This window comes from Octodon degus, unplaced genomic scaffold, assembly GCF_000260255.1.
Source record: "Octodon degus isolate 3935 unplaced genomic scaffold, OctDeg1.0 scaffold00173, whole genome shotgun sequence".
Taxonomy (NCBI): Eukaryota; Metazoa; Chordata; class Mammalia; order Rodentia; family Octodontidae; genus Octodon; species Octodon degus.
The window spans coordinates 2,015,391-2,032,241 of record NW_004524749.1 but is presented as its reverse complement, the minus strand read 5'-3'; the positions used below and the strand labels follow the sequence as shown (position 1 = coordinate 2,032,241).

The 16,851-nt window shown below is 40.6% G+C and overlaps 1 protein-coding gene across 2 annotated transcripts; it reads right to left on the bottom strand.

Moving 5' to 3' along the window:
• Nucleotides 1-2,529: 2,529 nt before the first annotated feature.
• Nucleotides 2,530-14,432, bottom strand: Cnep1r1 (CTD nuclear envelope phosphatase 1 regulatory subunit 1). 2 transcript variants are annotated; one of them, XM_023703548.1, is made up of 6 exons: nt 14,328-14,432; nt 13,193-13,264; nt 9,210-9,253; nt 5,878-5,987; nt 5,724-5,778; nt 2,530-3,853 (listed from the first exon to the last, which is right to left on the bottom strand). In XM_023703548.1, exons 1-6 carry the CDS (start codon nt 14,350-14,352, stop codon nt 3,812-3,814), a joined length of 348 nt encoding a protein of 115 aa, XP_023559316.1. In that variant the 5' UTR covers nt 14,353-14,432; the 3' UTR covers nt 2,530-3,811. The 2 variants fall into 2 exon arrangements, with proteins under 2 accessions (XP_023559316.1, XP_004643444.1); XM_004643387.3 differs by having other exon boundaries at nt 2,533-3,853; nt 9,210-9,283.
• Between the last annotated feature and the right edge of the window lie 2,419 nt (nt 14,433-16,851).

The window sequence follows — 16,851 nt, the reverse complement described above, 5'->3', positions numbered from 1 at the left end:
ACTTAAAAGAAAATGTTGACTTAAAATTATTAACAGCAAAATGATCTAGCCAATAGCAATAACAATCATAGAAATACAATAATCGCTGATGTAATCTTTCAATTTATTTTGTATTAACAAAGTTTTTTCAAGGAGAAAACTAGTATTTTAAGGTTTTTTTTGGGGGGGGGTCCAAAAAAAAGAGACAGGGTGTTGCTGTGACTCAGGGTAGCCTCCAACTCAGGAATCCTCATGCTTCAGCCTCCCAGAAAACTGGGATTATAGGAAATGCTACAACCCCCAGCTGCAAGACGTTTTAAAGAAAGATAATTATCTAGTGGTTGTTGCTTGAAATGAGCCAGATCAAATTGTGCTGTAGGATATTTACATCTTTGCCTTTGAAATCTATTACATGCTTTGATGGCTGTTTGGTCAAGATGAACGGTGGTAGAACTTAAGACAGCAGTTACCTGGGGCCAGGAAGGAGCAATGGTACCTGCTAAGTGTATCTTCTGAGGTGAGAGTAATGTTTCATATTTTGTGGTGATTGTTACAGAGTTACCATATTTATTATAATTTTTCAAACTATAGTTAGGATGGATACATCTTGTTACATGTAAATTACCTAAAGTCCATCTTGTGTGCCTGTGCCGTGCTTGGCATGCTGACCTCTGAGCTACATCCGCAGCCCCAGATTCACTGATAATCATAATGGGCAGCGCTGTCTGGAGAGGAAGCTTCCAGCTGACAGGGACCCCTCACCGCGCTCCAGAGACTGCGCTAAGAGCTTGCACACTTCAAGCCATGGAGTCCAACCACCCCGTGAGGCGAAGGCACTGATGCACGGAGGTTTAGCTACTTGCTGAATACACATTTGTAAATCACAACGACAGGATTTAACCTGCACATACTCCAGTTTGGTTGGTAATGAATGAAATAAAATTTTACTTAGTTAACTAAGACTTACTGGTACAAAAAAACACAAATTGTAACACCACATAAAGGAAGGAAAATTTCTTCAAGAGCAGACAGACTCCCAGCTTTGGCAATTAATTCTACCTAATCTCTCCACATGTAAAATAAATTATTCTATCACCCTACTGAAAAGAAGTACTTTCTAGGCATACACTGTTTGAAGTTGTAAAAGAATAGCTAAGTCTTGCCCTCCTTGTTCACAACTTCAGTCCCTCTGGGAAGTAGTATGTTTCTAGTTCTTTCCCCGATTCCCACTGACAAGCTATTGCTTTCCAGCTTGTCAGTAGCAAGAACTTCACTCCCCAAATACTCTCTCCCACTTTCCTTTATCCAACAACCAAAATTCTTTTTAAATTAAAAATATTTTTGTTTTGTTGTGGGATTTAGTCATTTATGTATCGAGACAAGATGTCATTATGTTGTGCCGGACAGTTTGTCACTCCTGGGCTCACGCAGTCCTGCTGTCTCAGCCTCCCAAGTAGCTGGGGCTATAGGTGCACGGGACTAACCATATTACTAGGAAAATGCAAGAACTGTTCACTGTTAAGCAGTTCACCAAGCCACAGTTCCGTTCTGGAACAACCCTTCATTTTCCTTGAATAATTACCTTTTTTCATTATCCTCGGTTCCTATTAATGTCATTTTGTCTTTCTCGAACATACCAATTCTGGTTTCTTCCCCCAAGATTTCCCTCCTGCCCTGCTCTTATTTGGACTCGCTGCTCTCTAAGAATGACGCAGTGCCCTGGATTGTCGTCATAACTTGTGTTGGAGCCCTTGTTTCCTGTGACTGTACATGAAGATTGTAGAAATGATCACAGTGATGATTATGTTGGCTTATTGTAGAACTTGGCAGAAGTTCCTTACTTGAAAAGCATTCCATCTACCTTAAGTTCACAAATGTTCTAAGGGGTGGGGGTGCAGGTGAGTGGCAGAGTGCTTCTTGCCTAGCACATGAGGCCCGAGGTTCTACCCTGAGTCCTTTCTTCATTTTTAAATTTTGGAACAGGGCCCAAGTGACCAAGTTGCCCAGGTTGGGCTCAAACTTATGATCCTGCTGCCTCAGCCTTTCAAGAACAAAAGTCTACATTTTTAACCATATTTTAATGACTCTTCAATTAAGCGCCATACAAGTTGAAACATTTTTCAGGAATATTTTTTTTTTCTTGCAGTCAAAGGGCTCCTAGTAGTTTGGCATCAGGGAATCCTCTCCAAAGTGCATGCAAAATTTGTGTATATACAGAGGCATATTTTTCTAGGGGACAAGAGTCAAGGCTTTTATTAATTAAAATAAAGGAATTCACAGCTTGTAACAATAAAGCCAAAAAAATCATTAGGAACCTATAAAAATCCCTTCTCAGCTTTATACTCTGGGAGGAAACTGGCAATCCACTGTTGTAAAGGGCAGCGTGAGAAAATCTGCACTTCTTGATTAAGAACAAAATGCTATGATAAATGAGACATTAAAAGTAACTACAACCTAAGAGATGAGGAAACCTACTGGAACTAGTCTGGATCAGATACACACAGCATGCTTACCAGTTTTGTTTTCAGAGTTACATATTTAAAAGCCAAAGAACAAGTCTAATAACTAGTTATATATAAAGTATTTATTTTTATACACATATTTACTACAAAATTTACAGAAAATAAAACGAAGTAGAATATATAGAATACCCTCAAAAGACTTCTTAGTAGCAGAGGGTCTTATTGCTTCAGTTCAAAGAATAAAATTTTATACACATGAAAGCCAAATGAACACATTTAAGTTAAATGACAGCCTCATTTAAAATTTCCTATCATTGAAATTTCAGCTCTATGTTAAATGAAATTTAAAAGACTGCTCATATAATTTAAATCTTTTCAAAGTCGTCAATGAACAGGTAAAAGGCACCTCCAGTACTTTAAAATATTTACAGCAATCCCAACAGTTTAATTTTAAGGGCTATTATTATAGTACATGTGGCTGTTATGCATACACAGTATGTCATCAACACTCTCTGAACAGCGAGAATTGTAGACTAGTTGGTGGCACACTCCCATGTTGTCCTGGTGATGGAGGGTGCTCAGTTACACCTGAGCACTACTTGTGTAACAGTATGTTTATCACAGCATAAAACCCAATTATCTAAAACAAGGACTATCAAATTCTCAAATACATAATTTATAACTGAACTTGTACATTCAGGGGACTTTCGGGTGTTCTTAAAATTCTTAAAATATGAAGTGTATTTAGTGTTGAATGAAAATAACAAACTGAAAAATATAACCACAATAGTTGCTGGAGTTGTTGCTCATTTAACAAAAACGGCTTCTGAAAACATCTATAACTGCTCACAACATAATGGGGATGAGTTTTCCTCAGTCTCAGCAGAATCTGATGGTTTTCTTGCATTGTAATTTTAGAAGAGGAGTTAGGAATGAAAGGCACACATAATAGCCGGTTTTAAAAAGCTGTGGGGATGGCAAGCAGATGTTCCTGAAATACTGATGCAGGAGAACGAAGTCCACACAACTTCTTCACCATTGGCATTGATTTGCTATTTACAGTAGTTTGCAAAAATACATTATAAAAACTGAATGAGGTTCTGTTTCTAAGTTTAACTTAGTAACATACATACATACTTCATCTGCAAACATCTTCGCAGGAGCTGAAGTACTAAAGTGACACTAACACTGAAGCACTGATAATGCGAGTCGTCATCATCAGACCCTCTGGGTAAATATTGCACACTTCCTGTCAGCTGCTGCTATGACCTTCACATACCCAACTGCAGAAGGAATCCTCTATGGCTTTCTGCTGTATCACTTATTTGAAGAAAGACTGCTTTAGATCCTATAACAATGTGGGCAGATTGTCATTGAACATGAGGCCTAGGTTTCAAAATTAATTTTCCTGTCTGTAAAACAAAAAAAAAATTTTTTTTTCAACATATGGTTGTATTAAAAAATACCACCACTTATTTATATATTTTAAAGGGCATTTGCAGGAAAATAGAATCATTTTCTATAATCAAGATTTGACAGTTAATAGTTGCTTCACATTTCCTTTATGCAGACTCGTTACCTTAAAACACATACATGCATGCACAAGCAAGGCTGAGGAGTAGTTCACTATACAGCCTGTGCTTAGCATGCACAATACTCTGGGTTCAATTACCACTAAAACCAACACGCATGCACACCCACACACATCCTTTATTTGAATTCTTTGTCCCTTGGCTACCTAGAAATCACTTAATCCACGGGATAAAATTTAAAAGTTGTACAGATTTATGCATTTTACAAAACCAAGTTTTTAACACATGAAACTTTTTTTTTTCTTATGATTAAACCTAGGACCTTTGAACTGAGTTACATTCTCAGCCTTGTTTCATTCTGAAACAAGGCCTAAGTTACAAGTTGCCCAGGCTGAACTTGAACCTGTGATCTTTGTGACTCAGCTTCCCAGATGGCTATGATCACCCAGCCACAAAAAACTGGGCAAAATTGTTCTCCTTTCAATATAAACAAATTTTAATTTGGACAAGGTAAAAAGTAAATCATGCTGTGTGTGGTAGTGCACACGTGCAACTCCAGCACAGGGGCAAGGCAGAACTCCCATGAGTCAAGAGACCAGCCTGGGCTACATACTAAGACCTTAACAGCTATCTTCCTGCTTCGAACTTTTTTTTTTTTTTTGAAGGTGTTAGGGACTAAACCTAGGGCCTTGTGCATAGTGAACAAGCATTCTAATACTGAACTACACCCCTCAAAATATTTGTAAACAGTTTATTCTAATTTTATGTAATGAATTATTTCATGATTTTTACAAAGTGAAGGTTGCCAGGCACGTAATCCCAGCACTCAAGAGGCTGAGGCAGGAGGATGTGGAGTTTGAGGCCAGCCTGTATTACATAATGAGAACCTGCCTCAAAAACAAAATAGAAAAGAGGGGGCTTGCTAGTTAGTTCAGTTGTTTAAGCACCTGCTGGGCCAAACCCAGTCAGGTACAGGGGACCATGGTTCGATCCCCAGTTCCCCATACCTTACCAGCCCCACCCTTAAGGCAGCCTGAGCTAACCAAAAAAAAAAAAAAAATCCTTCTCAACTTAAAAAAAAAGAAAGAAAACAAACAAACAAAAAGCCCTGAAAATAAAAACACACAAATAGAATCAACAAATCAAAATAGTAATAAAAGTACTGGATGCTCTTAAAATACACTGGTACATGATCTATTCTTTAAAACGCAGTAGGTTATATATGCATAGTTCTTAAATTAGTCTATGTCTTTATTTCACAAATGACACAAAATACTATTTACAAATAAGTTTATAAAACCAGTATCTCTTGAGCCATTTTTGGTCAATCGTGATTACCATATTTTATTGAATTTAAGATGGCTCCAATTATATCACAAGTTTATGTCATTAAGAAAGATTAAATTAAAAACAAAAAAAAAAAAAGGAAAGATTAAACTGTCAACTGCCAATTTAATTGGTTCTTTTTTCGGTGGTACCAGGCACTGAACTTGGGACCTTGCGCTCGCTAGGCAGGTAGGTGTTTATGCCTCTGAGCTATTTCCCTGGCCCCAATTTAATTGTTAGACACACTTACTAATGCATCTCAACTATGGGGCTGTTAAGATGTAAAAGTATTTCAGAATCAGTATTTAAGGGATATTCTATTAATGCCACAGAGAAAATCTGTTAATGACATTTTTTCTGAAGCTGAACACCTCAGTTCTTTATGCAGGGCTGTAATTTTTTAATGAAAAAAGAAAATACTTACATCATCACAAGACATATTGTACTCTGCTAATACTGTTCGACACCGAGCGGCTATACTGAACAAATGTTGTCAAGAAAAATTTCTCATTTCAATAGCAAGCTTCTAACAACCAACCAGATCACTGAGAAGGAGCTTCCATTTATGTAAAGGATACATGGACGGTGCTACTACTCTCTTGTGTATTCCTGCAAAGAACAAGCCTATGAGGGTGATGCAGCTGATGGTGAAAAATGGATGGTTCCACAGTGATGTGAAGAAGGACACCTGTAAAGGAAGAGTTTGTAATATTATGTTAAAATCTTAGACTCATACTGATTCTTACCTGCCCGCTTGTGCATAAACAGATGTATTTTCATCATCTAAAGTACAAGGACTTGAAGACTTTTAATAATCCTCATTTTTAATAGGTATGTTGGGCTGGGGAGATAGCCCAGTGGAATAAGTGCTTGCCTTGCAAAGCGAAAGGTTCTGAGTTTGATCCCTGGTCCACCAAAAAAAAAGTATGTTCTAAAAATGAAATGTATACTTGGTAATGCCTATGTGGTAAAACAATATAACAACATTTTCTCCATTGAGTTCAAATACATAGGCTATTACAAACTCATTCTTACACTCAAAAAACCCTCACCTAAAATATTTACTAACCTCTGTTTAATTAATGAAAATGAGGCCTTCAGCCTCAGGAAAGGTGCAAGTCACATGTGATCTAGCTAACTTTTCTGTTAAAGATTCCTTGAGAGACCTGGGAAAGCTGTTATTCATAACCTGATCCCTGTCTGAGCTTTATTTCCTGCCACATTTTTTATGCTACCTTCCCTACTAACTCCCACACACAACCTTGTGAGATTCAGCCCCAGAATCATCCTTCCTGCTAGAAGAAAGGAACACTTTGGTTTTGAAGCTACTGAGATTTTGATGGCCACAGGATATTCAAACAAGGAAAAACAATCAGTATTCCATAAAGAATTAGAATTCACCAGAAATGGTGGCACACTCCAGCAACCCCAGCTACTTGTGAGGCTGAGGCAAGATAACAAGCACATTCAAGGGCAACCTGGGCAAATTAATTAGCAAGACATGTCTCAAAACTTAAAAGGGGCCTGTGGATACATTTTAGTGGTACAGTAAAGGCCTGACATGCCTGAGACCCAGTGTGACTTCTAGCACTGAATAAAAAACATAAGACGTCAAGAGAAGAAAAGGTGTGTTTTAGACCTGATCATAACCAGATGACAGAAAGCAGCCCAATATACAATTCTAAGAGTACACAGAAGACCAAGAGTCTGGGGGTGATCCTTGACTGGAACAACAGTGCACACTGAACCCACAACAGAAACAGACTAGAGAGAAGACAAGCGTTTAGAGCAGCTAGAAAAAGAAATCAAATGGACGAGTAGTAACCAGACAGGGCTAACAGATTCAGGCGAAGCACATCCCACTCAAACATCAAAGAAATGTGCTGTGCTTTAAGACAGAAAAACACACACATGATCGTTTCAAGACAGAGAGTGCTAGGTAGATGTTTCAACAAGGTCAAATAAAGTAGAGGTTGGAAACATCTGGAGAGAATAAGTCCCCTAAAAGGTGAGACCCTGGAGAAAGGTTATTATTCCAGAAGAATGTCTTCCTAAACCTCTGAGAACAGTTTAATTCCTATACAGCAGTTGTATGGTCCACACAGTGCTGTGTTTTCATATTAAGTAGGCCAGTCAGTATGAGCCCCCTTTCCACCATGACAACAACAAACAGCGGCCAAACAGCAGTGGTCCCCTTGATCAGCACATGCCACATTTGCTCCTTCCTAAGTTTCTTCCAGTTATCAATGGTGCCGCTACGCTTTTCTAGTAGCTGTCCACTGACTTCTGTGCTTATGACTCCCGCTTTAGACACAACGGCTGGGTAAAGCTGTCGTCAGGTTTGGAATTATTAAATACTGAAATAAAGAGTCAACCCTAAGGCCAAGAGTGATATTCTCACCTAATTTAGAAAAGTATATTAACTACATAGTTTTGGGCCTATTTCAAATTACATTTAATTCCGTGTTTTATTAAGATCTCAACTAGCTGAAAGCAGCTTATATTTTTCCCAATTAGAAGTCAGACTCATTTCCCAAGACAGACTTTTTCAATCTTCTTGCCCGTCTCCTTCCACTCTTCCCCTAAAGATGAGTACCAAGCACAGCCCTCAGATCAGAATTTTATAAATGAGCACACAGGAGAGTTTTCTGTCTGCCATAAAACCCTGTTATTAACATAAAATTCCATCAATCTCCCCAGGTTTGTAGCTTTTCATATCTCCCCCTCCATGGATAGTCAGGACTACATGCTAAATAAACCCTTGGCTGTCTGAAGCTCCATTTAGACTGATGACAACAGCCTTATTATTAGGCTTTTCTTCTCTATACTCTAAAAGGTTAACATAAAACTATGTGAAGTAGTCTACTTATTAGAGGGAGCAATTTTTAAGATTTATAAAAATCATAATATTGTCACTACCTAAAACCACACCTGGGGAAAACAGTTCACTGGAAAATTGGAGACTAATTCTTCTGATTAAAAAAAACAAACTTGAGTTTGAAATCAGGGCACAAATTAGTAGAAAGAGGTAGAAATCTTAAAAACGTTTTATCTGCTTTCATCAAAGAACAATTAACTGGATTCAGTATAGGCTGTGCTTGCGTAGTACCCAATAGATTTCTCATCGTTTCCTATATTAAACTCCAGGCAATAATTTTTAAGATATAAATGCCAAGAAAAAAAAGCTTTGCTAGCGCAAGAAACTAACACATGTGTTCTCACAGACAATGAAAAGGACAGCATCAACTGTGACTTCAATGATTAGGTAAATTCGATTCTGGCTGGGTCACGTGGCCTATATACTAGTGACCTGCTTTCCTTCCTAGCTTTGATCTCCTAGTCTAATCTGTTCTTTATCCAATTATATTTTGCTGCTTTGCCATATGTTTCCTATAAAATCATCCCAAATGCTCTGTGGGATGAAGAATGTTACTAACAAAGATAGCTCAGAGAAGAAAATATCACTAAAAGCTGCACTGGTGACACAAGAGGCAATGTGCACACTCAAATAAAGTACCAATGAAGTGTAAGTTTAAGCAAATGTAAAAGCGCTACACAAATTGAGAAATGAATTGCAAAATAACCTAAATGGAGTAAATTTCTTCTTTTGGGTGGAACCCAGGACTGAACTCAGGCCCTTGCGCTTGCCAGGGAAGCGCTTATTCTACTGAGCCATCTCCCCAACCCATGGAGTAAATTTCTCAGGCTTTTTCCCCTGAAAAGAAATTTAAATCATAACAGTCAAGCCAAAGCTTTCTTTAAGCAAATTAACACAGCACTTACTTTTAACATAATGATTCATGTCATCAGTAGTTATAGGCTGCATTTAAGCAACACTGTACAATTAACAAAGCACAGATACATCCATTAATTTATTTAATCTATTGAAGTTTTAAAAGAAAATTTCTACCTTTTGTGTCTCAGGATCTATTAACCAGTTCCAGGCACCAGTAGCTGTACAGACAGATACCACTATGAGAAGCACTGATGAAAGATAAACACAAAATTAGTAAGCAGAAGCACCCTGAACATTTGCTGCCACCTTCGTCCACTCCGAATCAGTGAGAGCTAAGGAGTATAACTCTGTATTAACAGGAAAAAGGGATGACTGGACTCAAGAACTGGGGAACTTGCTACATGACTTGGAAGAATTCACTAAATACTCTAAATTAGTACTTGAAGAATAAGTGAGGATGGTACTGATTCTTTTGTTACTTGGCTAGATGTTACAAAAATGAGGATTAATGAATTAAAAGCAAGAACTCCAAAGGTAAAACATTGCCTGTTGGGATACATTAAGTTCTTCAAATGTAGAGATCAAGCTTCAAAAACTCAATTTTTACAGATATACTTATTTATTTATTTTTGGGGGTGTGGGGTCTTACTACACAGCTCAGGCTGGCTTTGAACTCACTAGGTAACTCAGGCCTGCCTTGAATTTGAGTCAATCTTCCTGTTTCAGACTCTGAGTGCTGAGATGATAGGTGTGTGACGCCATGCCTGGCTTAAAGATGCATTTTATCTTATTTATTTTGTCTCTTTTGAGACAGGGTTTCACTATGTAGTTCAGGCTGGCCTGAAACTCACAGTGATCCTTTTGCCTTAGCCTCCCAAGGGCTAGGATTACAGATGTGCACCACCACATCTGGCTACACAGGCAGTTAAAAACTGAAGAAAAATCAAAACAAAACACTAGAAAAACCCTCATGGACATGCTTTCTACCTGGTAGTAACCTGATGCCATTTATATGTAAGCACTAAGATATAAAGTGGAAAAAAGTGAACTCTGCTTATCATACTATATTTTATAAGATAGGGCAGCACCATTTACATTCTTAAGATTCTCAGATAACAGTGAAAGAGAGGTTTTGGGGGCAATTCCTAGGTAATCCTGAGAATCTGAGGCAGTCATTACTTACAAATTCTGACCAGTCAGAATTCTCAGTGTATGATTAAATCTTTACCAATAGAGCTAATAAAAAGCACATGCGCGCGCGCGCACACACACACACACACACACACACACACACACAAATCTTGACCTAGAAAGGACTTTCAAGTTCAATGCTGCTCCTCTGGTCCTGAAAAACTGCAAACCGAGTTATACTTTAAAGTATGTTCTTGGGCTGGAGATATAGCTCAAAGGTAGAACACTTGCCTCATATTTGTGTGGCCCGGGGTTTGATCCCCAACACCACAAGAAGGGGAAAAAAAGGTACATCCACAATGTGTGCTATTGTGCTTCTTTCTAGGTAGGAATTACACTTCAGTAATGAGTATCTAAGACATTCATGAAGATACTGAGGCTGGTCCAAAGCCAGCCATGGTGGTGCACTCTTGTAGTCCCGCCCCTGCTGAGGGGGCAGGCAGAGGCAGGGCTGCTTTGGACCCAGCTAACAGGCAACAGTGCAAGACCCCTATTTTCATGTACACACGTCAAGGCTGTTCGAACAGCCACGCCTTCTTGTGTGGCGTCTCATCCTTGAGCACTGCCGCCATTTCTTATACACTGCATTTCCACTGGGCTGTAGCCACAATTCATTCAAGTCCCATTTCATGGGACTTGTATACGTATGAAAAGATAGCAATGATGTGAATTTACTTTCTGGATGAAGCTCAAAGCAGTACAGTTATGCTGCATTAAAAAACAACTAAGGGCATTTCACTGACCTTCTCAGACCAAAAAGCTACAACTCTTGTTGCACAGGTCCTGCTTTACCTTGGTCTTAACCATCCAGTAGAAAAGTATGAAGACGAAATATAGGAACTAAAGCCATGCTGTTAAGTTGAGCTGTGGGGGACTCAGGTCAATAATTTCTGCCATTGCCAGTTAAACAGAAGACCCAATGTTATTATGGGCTACTGGACTCTTTTAGAATATTTTGCTGAGTTTACACACCTATAATATTCAACAATGGAACTTAGAAAAAATGGGGTATAACTATGAATGTCCATTTTGTATCTGTGTATTCAAAGTGGTTGGGATAGATATATAGTTGCATTCTCTTAATGAATAGAATGATTTGTTCTAATGGTGTTTGTAAATAGGATCACAAGTCCGCATCTTGTACAGCAATTAACACGAAGAAGAATATATGCAGTGTATTATTTGTTGAAACTGTACTTCTGATTTGATTTGAAACTGTCTCATTGCTATCTGTTTATCAATAAAACTTTGAAAAAAAAAAAAAAACCAACTAAGGGGCTGTAGGTGGTGATGCATGCCTAGAATCCCAGCTGTAGGGAGGTGGAGGCAGCATGATCACAAGTTTGAGGACAGGCGAACTCAATGAGACCCATCTCATTACAAATTTTTTAAGAAAGGGTTGGGGTCATAGCTCAGTGGTAAGGCCTACCTGCACTCAACTGCCAGTAGCAGGAAAAAAAACCCAACTAAACAAAATTTTATAACCTTTGCAACTATACAGTGGTCCCTCACTTATCGCGGAGGCTGCGTTCCAGGCAGTAAGTGAAAATCAGCGAAGTAGCAACATTACATTTTAGTACTTACATATATTTTAAGGTTTTATAAACCTTTCCCACATTTTTAAAAACACTTCTAATGTTCTTAACCATTTTCTAAACTCGTAAACGTACTTAATTTTAACAACATATGTATACTGTATGGTACTGCAAAATCCTGCAATGATTTAGATTAACTTTTTTTTTTTTTTTTTGAGGAACCAGGGATTGAACTCAGGCCCTTGCGCTTGCCAGGGAAGCGCTTATTCAATTGAGCCATCTCCCCGGCCCTAGATTAACATTTTTTGAAAATTTTGGAAACAGTGAGTCCATGAAAGTCAAACGGCCAAATAGCAAAGGACTATTGTACATTAAACATGATTTATTTCCCCTTTGATGTTAGGGATTGAATCAAGTACCTCACATGTGCTAAGCAGGTATCTGTTGCTGAGATATACACCCAGCAAAAACAGGAATTCATTTTTATTTTGGTCTGTTAAGACAGGGTCTTGCTATGTGTTCAGGCTGGCTTCAAACCTGCGACAATTCTGCCTCAGCCTTCCAAGTGATGGTATTACAGATGTGTTCCACCTTCCTGGCAAGGTTTTTCTTAACACAGTAAACTTTATAGTTTTGAAATCAAATTCTGAAGCTATTACACAAACTCCTGAACTGCGGGGTGGGGGTGGCGATGGCCCAGGCCTTAGCTCCACCCCAGCCCCTTTCTATTTTGAGGGAATATCAGTAGCCCACTGAATTGCCCCAACTGTGCTGGAACTTGTGCTCCTCCTGCCTCTGCTTCTCAAGAGCAGCAATTCTAGGTGTGCACCACCACACACGCCATTACACACATTTTTTAATTAAAACCATAACGCTGAATAAAAATTAAGCAAAGAAGCAGGCTTGAGGGTGTACGTCTGTAATCCAAGATCAGAAGCTGAACCCAGAAGATTGAAGCTTGAACAGAGTAGGGACAAAAAACCCTGTCTCAAAAAATAACTCAGTAAAAAAATAGGACTCCAGCTCAGCGCAGAGGCCCTGATTTCAATCCCCAGCACCACCACAAAACAAAAACAAATAAAATCCTATTTTCACAGAAAACAGTAATTTACACAAAACATTATTTTGCTTCATTTTTGAGACAGGGTCTCACTATGATGGACAGGCTGGGGTCCCTCCCAAATCCTGGAATTACAGGCCTACACCACCACGCCAGTCGTGACCAATTATAATTTTCCTTTTCTTAAACACTTCTTTGCAATGCATTATTTATAATGTAAGTGAATTTAAAAATTGTCTAAACAAATACTAGTCTTAGTTTAGTCAAGCAAGCATTTGTTAATCGAATTTTACGAAACAGTAAATTATTCCTGCGGAGGGACACAATTATCAATTGTTAGTTTATTTTGCCTTTAAAAGTCAGGAACTTACTTCTCCAACGTCCAGTGGCTGGTTGCAAACAATGAATGTATTCAGTAAGCCTCCTCTCGAAAGCCTTTAGATCTAGGTAAACAGATTTCAGTTCTCTAATTAGGCATTTCTACTGGTTTGAATCATCGAGACAAAAAAAAAAAAAAAAAGGGGGGGGGATTTGAGACAGGATCTCACTATGTGGTTCATTATGGCCTTGAACTCACTATGTAGCCCAGGCTGGCCTTGAACACATGGTGATCCTCCTGCCTCAGCTTCCCAAGGGCCGGGAACACAGGCGTGTGGCACCATGCCCAGCAAGACAAAACTTTAGGTACACACTATTTCAGATTTTCTATGTTAACTGACATATAGCACTTCACTGATTACTACGGCCGTTTTAAGCACAAACAAAAACATCAGATTTCTTACAGTATTTCTGATCTCATACATAAGGAAACCGGTTCTCTTTTTTTTTCGAAGCTTTGAAAATTGGCACGTGGAAAATTATCAGCAATGTCAAGCTAAGCAATGTCTAAGAATTGAGGAGGTTACAAATGAAAACATAAAAATCAAGGAGAGCTCTAGTTATGTTGGAACCAGGAAATTGTTACTGGAGTATCAAAATCTTGGAGGCTCCTTTGACAGCAGTTCTCGGATTCTGCCTTCCGGCCCTCCTAACTCGGCAAGGCGGTCTCATCTCGCCCGACTCCCCGACACTGATAACGGGCGCGCGTGGGAAAGCGCCCGCGCCCGGGGGCTGCAGGCTCTCGCCGCTCCGCCGAGCCCCGACGCGCTTCCCGGGGACGGGCGCCCGCGGCGTCTCCTTCCACGAGGGGCGGGCGACGTTTCCGCGGCGGCGATCCTAAACTTTAGCGGGAGCAGGGAGCATCTCCCAGCCTCGGCCGTCACCGGAAGCCGCGGAAAGCACTGGGAGCACAGCTCGTGCGGCCACCGGCTTAGAATGAAAATGACTTGGGACACCCCACCGGCAAGGCCCGGGCGTTCGCTAAAGAGCGGAGAACACAGGCGGCGCCGGACGAGCAGCTCCGTCCGCGGCCGACGCGCGGCCCCGCTGCCGCGAGCCACCGCACCCTCCAGAGCTCCTCCGGAAGGCGCCCGCCCTGCGGCGGCGGGCCCGGGCCCTCCACCTCACCTTCCGCCTGCTCCAGCGAGTTCATGTCGGGCGGCAGCGACGGTCACCGCCGCGGCCCCGTCCGCATCGCAGCCTGGCGGTCCCAGCCCCGTCGGTAGCGCCAGCTCCCACCCCCAACCGCTCCCCTCCGCACCTCCTTGGCGCTCCGCCCTTTGCCTAGACGCGCTACCCTCATTGGACACTTCTGTCCTACCTTCTGACAAAGGCGGTTCCTTATTGGCTAATTTCCACTCTGGCCTCGGGGCCCAGAGTCGGACGGTCAGCCGGAGGGGCCAAGAACTGCCGGCGGCCAGGTTGACAGAACACTGGCGCCGCCTCCTGTCCTGGAGAGGAACTGCAACCCACCCGAGCCAGTTTGTTCTTTCGTCATTCGTATATACATCTTTCTAGTTCCCTGCTTCGCTCTTTCGTTCCTCGGATACTGATGATTTACTGTCGGGAAGTACTCTGGTCGCCAACGCTAACGAGGGATTTAAAAATCAAGAAACTCAGGGAGAAATAAAATATGTAAAAACTAAGCAGAATTCCAAATAATAGATTCCCTTAATTATAGTATTGCTCTCCTAGACAACCAACACCTTAAACAACCATTTCTATCATGGTTAATTTCTTCTCACATCATTCAGCTTTCATAAACCACAATGAGAACAAAATATGAGCCCTATTGCCTATTCCCTTTTAATAATCTTTAGGGTATTGACTACATTTATATCTGATTACAAAATCTTCCTTCTTGCAGTTATTCATACCTTCAATAACTATTGCATTAAACTAGGCACTGCATATGTCTGCCAGAGATACAGGTTATGAGCAAGATCGACAAGATTCTTGCCCTCAAAGTTGAAGGGTTACAGCAAACAACACACATGCAAGTAAATAACTGACCTCATGGGGTTTTTTTTTGGGGGGGGTACCAGGAATGGAACTCAAAACCTTGCACTTGCCAGGCAGGCACTTGTGGCACTGAGCTATCTCCTGGTCTGTAATTGACTTCAGATAAGGGTATTTCTATATGGGAAGTAACATGATAAGGATACAGCCAAAGAAAGGCTATCAGGAGCTAGCTAGCATATGGAAGGGCTTCCTGGGGCATGTGCACTGGAGCTGAGGACATGGAGGTGGCAGAGAGGAAACCAGCGGGGCAAGGAGGTGGGCTATGTAGGTTCCAAACAGCACTGGAATTTAAGGGCTGGCAAGATAGTTCCGTGGGTAAAGCACCTTCTTTGACAAGCGCAGGGACCAGAGTTCGATCCCCAGTCCCCAGAGTTGCCACGCAGGTCCTGCCCCAGGGGCACGCTGGGCCAACCACCAAATCTGGGCATGGTGGCACATGCCTGTAATCCCAGTGTTGGAGAGACTGAAAACAGGAGGATCACCATGAGTTGGATCTTCATAGTGAGATCCTTACCAAACACACACACACACACACACACACACCAATGATTATAATGAATATTGATTAGATCTATCTCATACAATGACATAGAGGATTAAACTGTTACATTTCTAAAGAATTTTTATCAGTGGTATTAAGAAGCCATAAATATATGAACAGTTTTGCCTAAGCGCTTAGGCTAAGGAAATAATCAAAGATATGCACAAAATTTATGTGTCAGGATATTGTTGCATGATTCACTCCCAGTAACTGAAGAGAGATTTTAAAACAGAGTGGTTAGAATTTGACATTATTGCTACAGAAGTCATGCTGGAAAAGGACATATTTAAGAATTAAGACGCATTCATGTTGAAAGAACCAATAGTATAACCTCAATTTATTATTAAAAATATATTTGTAACAATATTGTGATGGTTTGTGTCTAGTTGTCACCCTAAAGCCTCATGCAGTCCATGGGGCGGACTTCTAGAGTTTGTGATTAATTCATGATCCAGTGCTGGGTTTGTGGGTGTGAATGATACACCTAGGGATAGACGAATGCGATATGAGGAAGGGAGAGGGGCTGGTTTGCTGCTGCTGCTGCTCCTGCCTTTTTGCTCTTGCCCTTTTGCTGTTTTCTGCCTTGATGAACGGCTGTCTTCTGCCATGTGCCGCTCTGCCTTGGAGCCTGCAGAGTCTGGACTGAAACCTCCACAAACTGTGAGCTAAATAAACCTTTCCCTCCTTCCTTCGGGGTGTTAGGTGTGTTGTCCCAGCAGTGAGAGAAAAGTAACTGAGACAAATAGAGTTAGTGGTAAGGCTTATCTCTGGATCATAAAGGTATTGGCTTTTTGTATTATTTTTCGTGCTTTCATGTTGTTTTCAAATTTTTATTTTTATTAGTCCATGATGACTATATTCACTGTGGCCAGTTGGTACATGTACTTAACACATCTTAATTATTCTTACCTCCCGCTCCAAGGTGTTTTTTTAAAATTGTGGGTCAAAACCCAATAGAGGGTCCTAAAATCCAGTGAGTGAATTATAACCCTTATTTCTTTAAACAATCCAAACTAAAGCTCACAAATAGCATCTTTCGATTTGGGTTCATTGCCCTGTGCTTCAGGCTGTGAGGAGGAGTAGGCACCC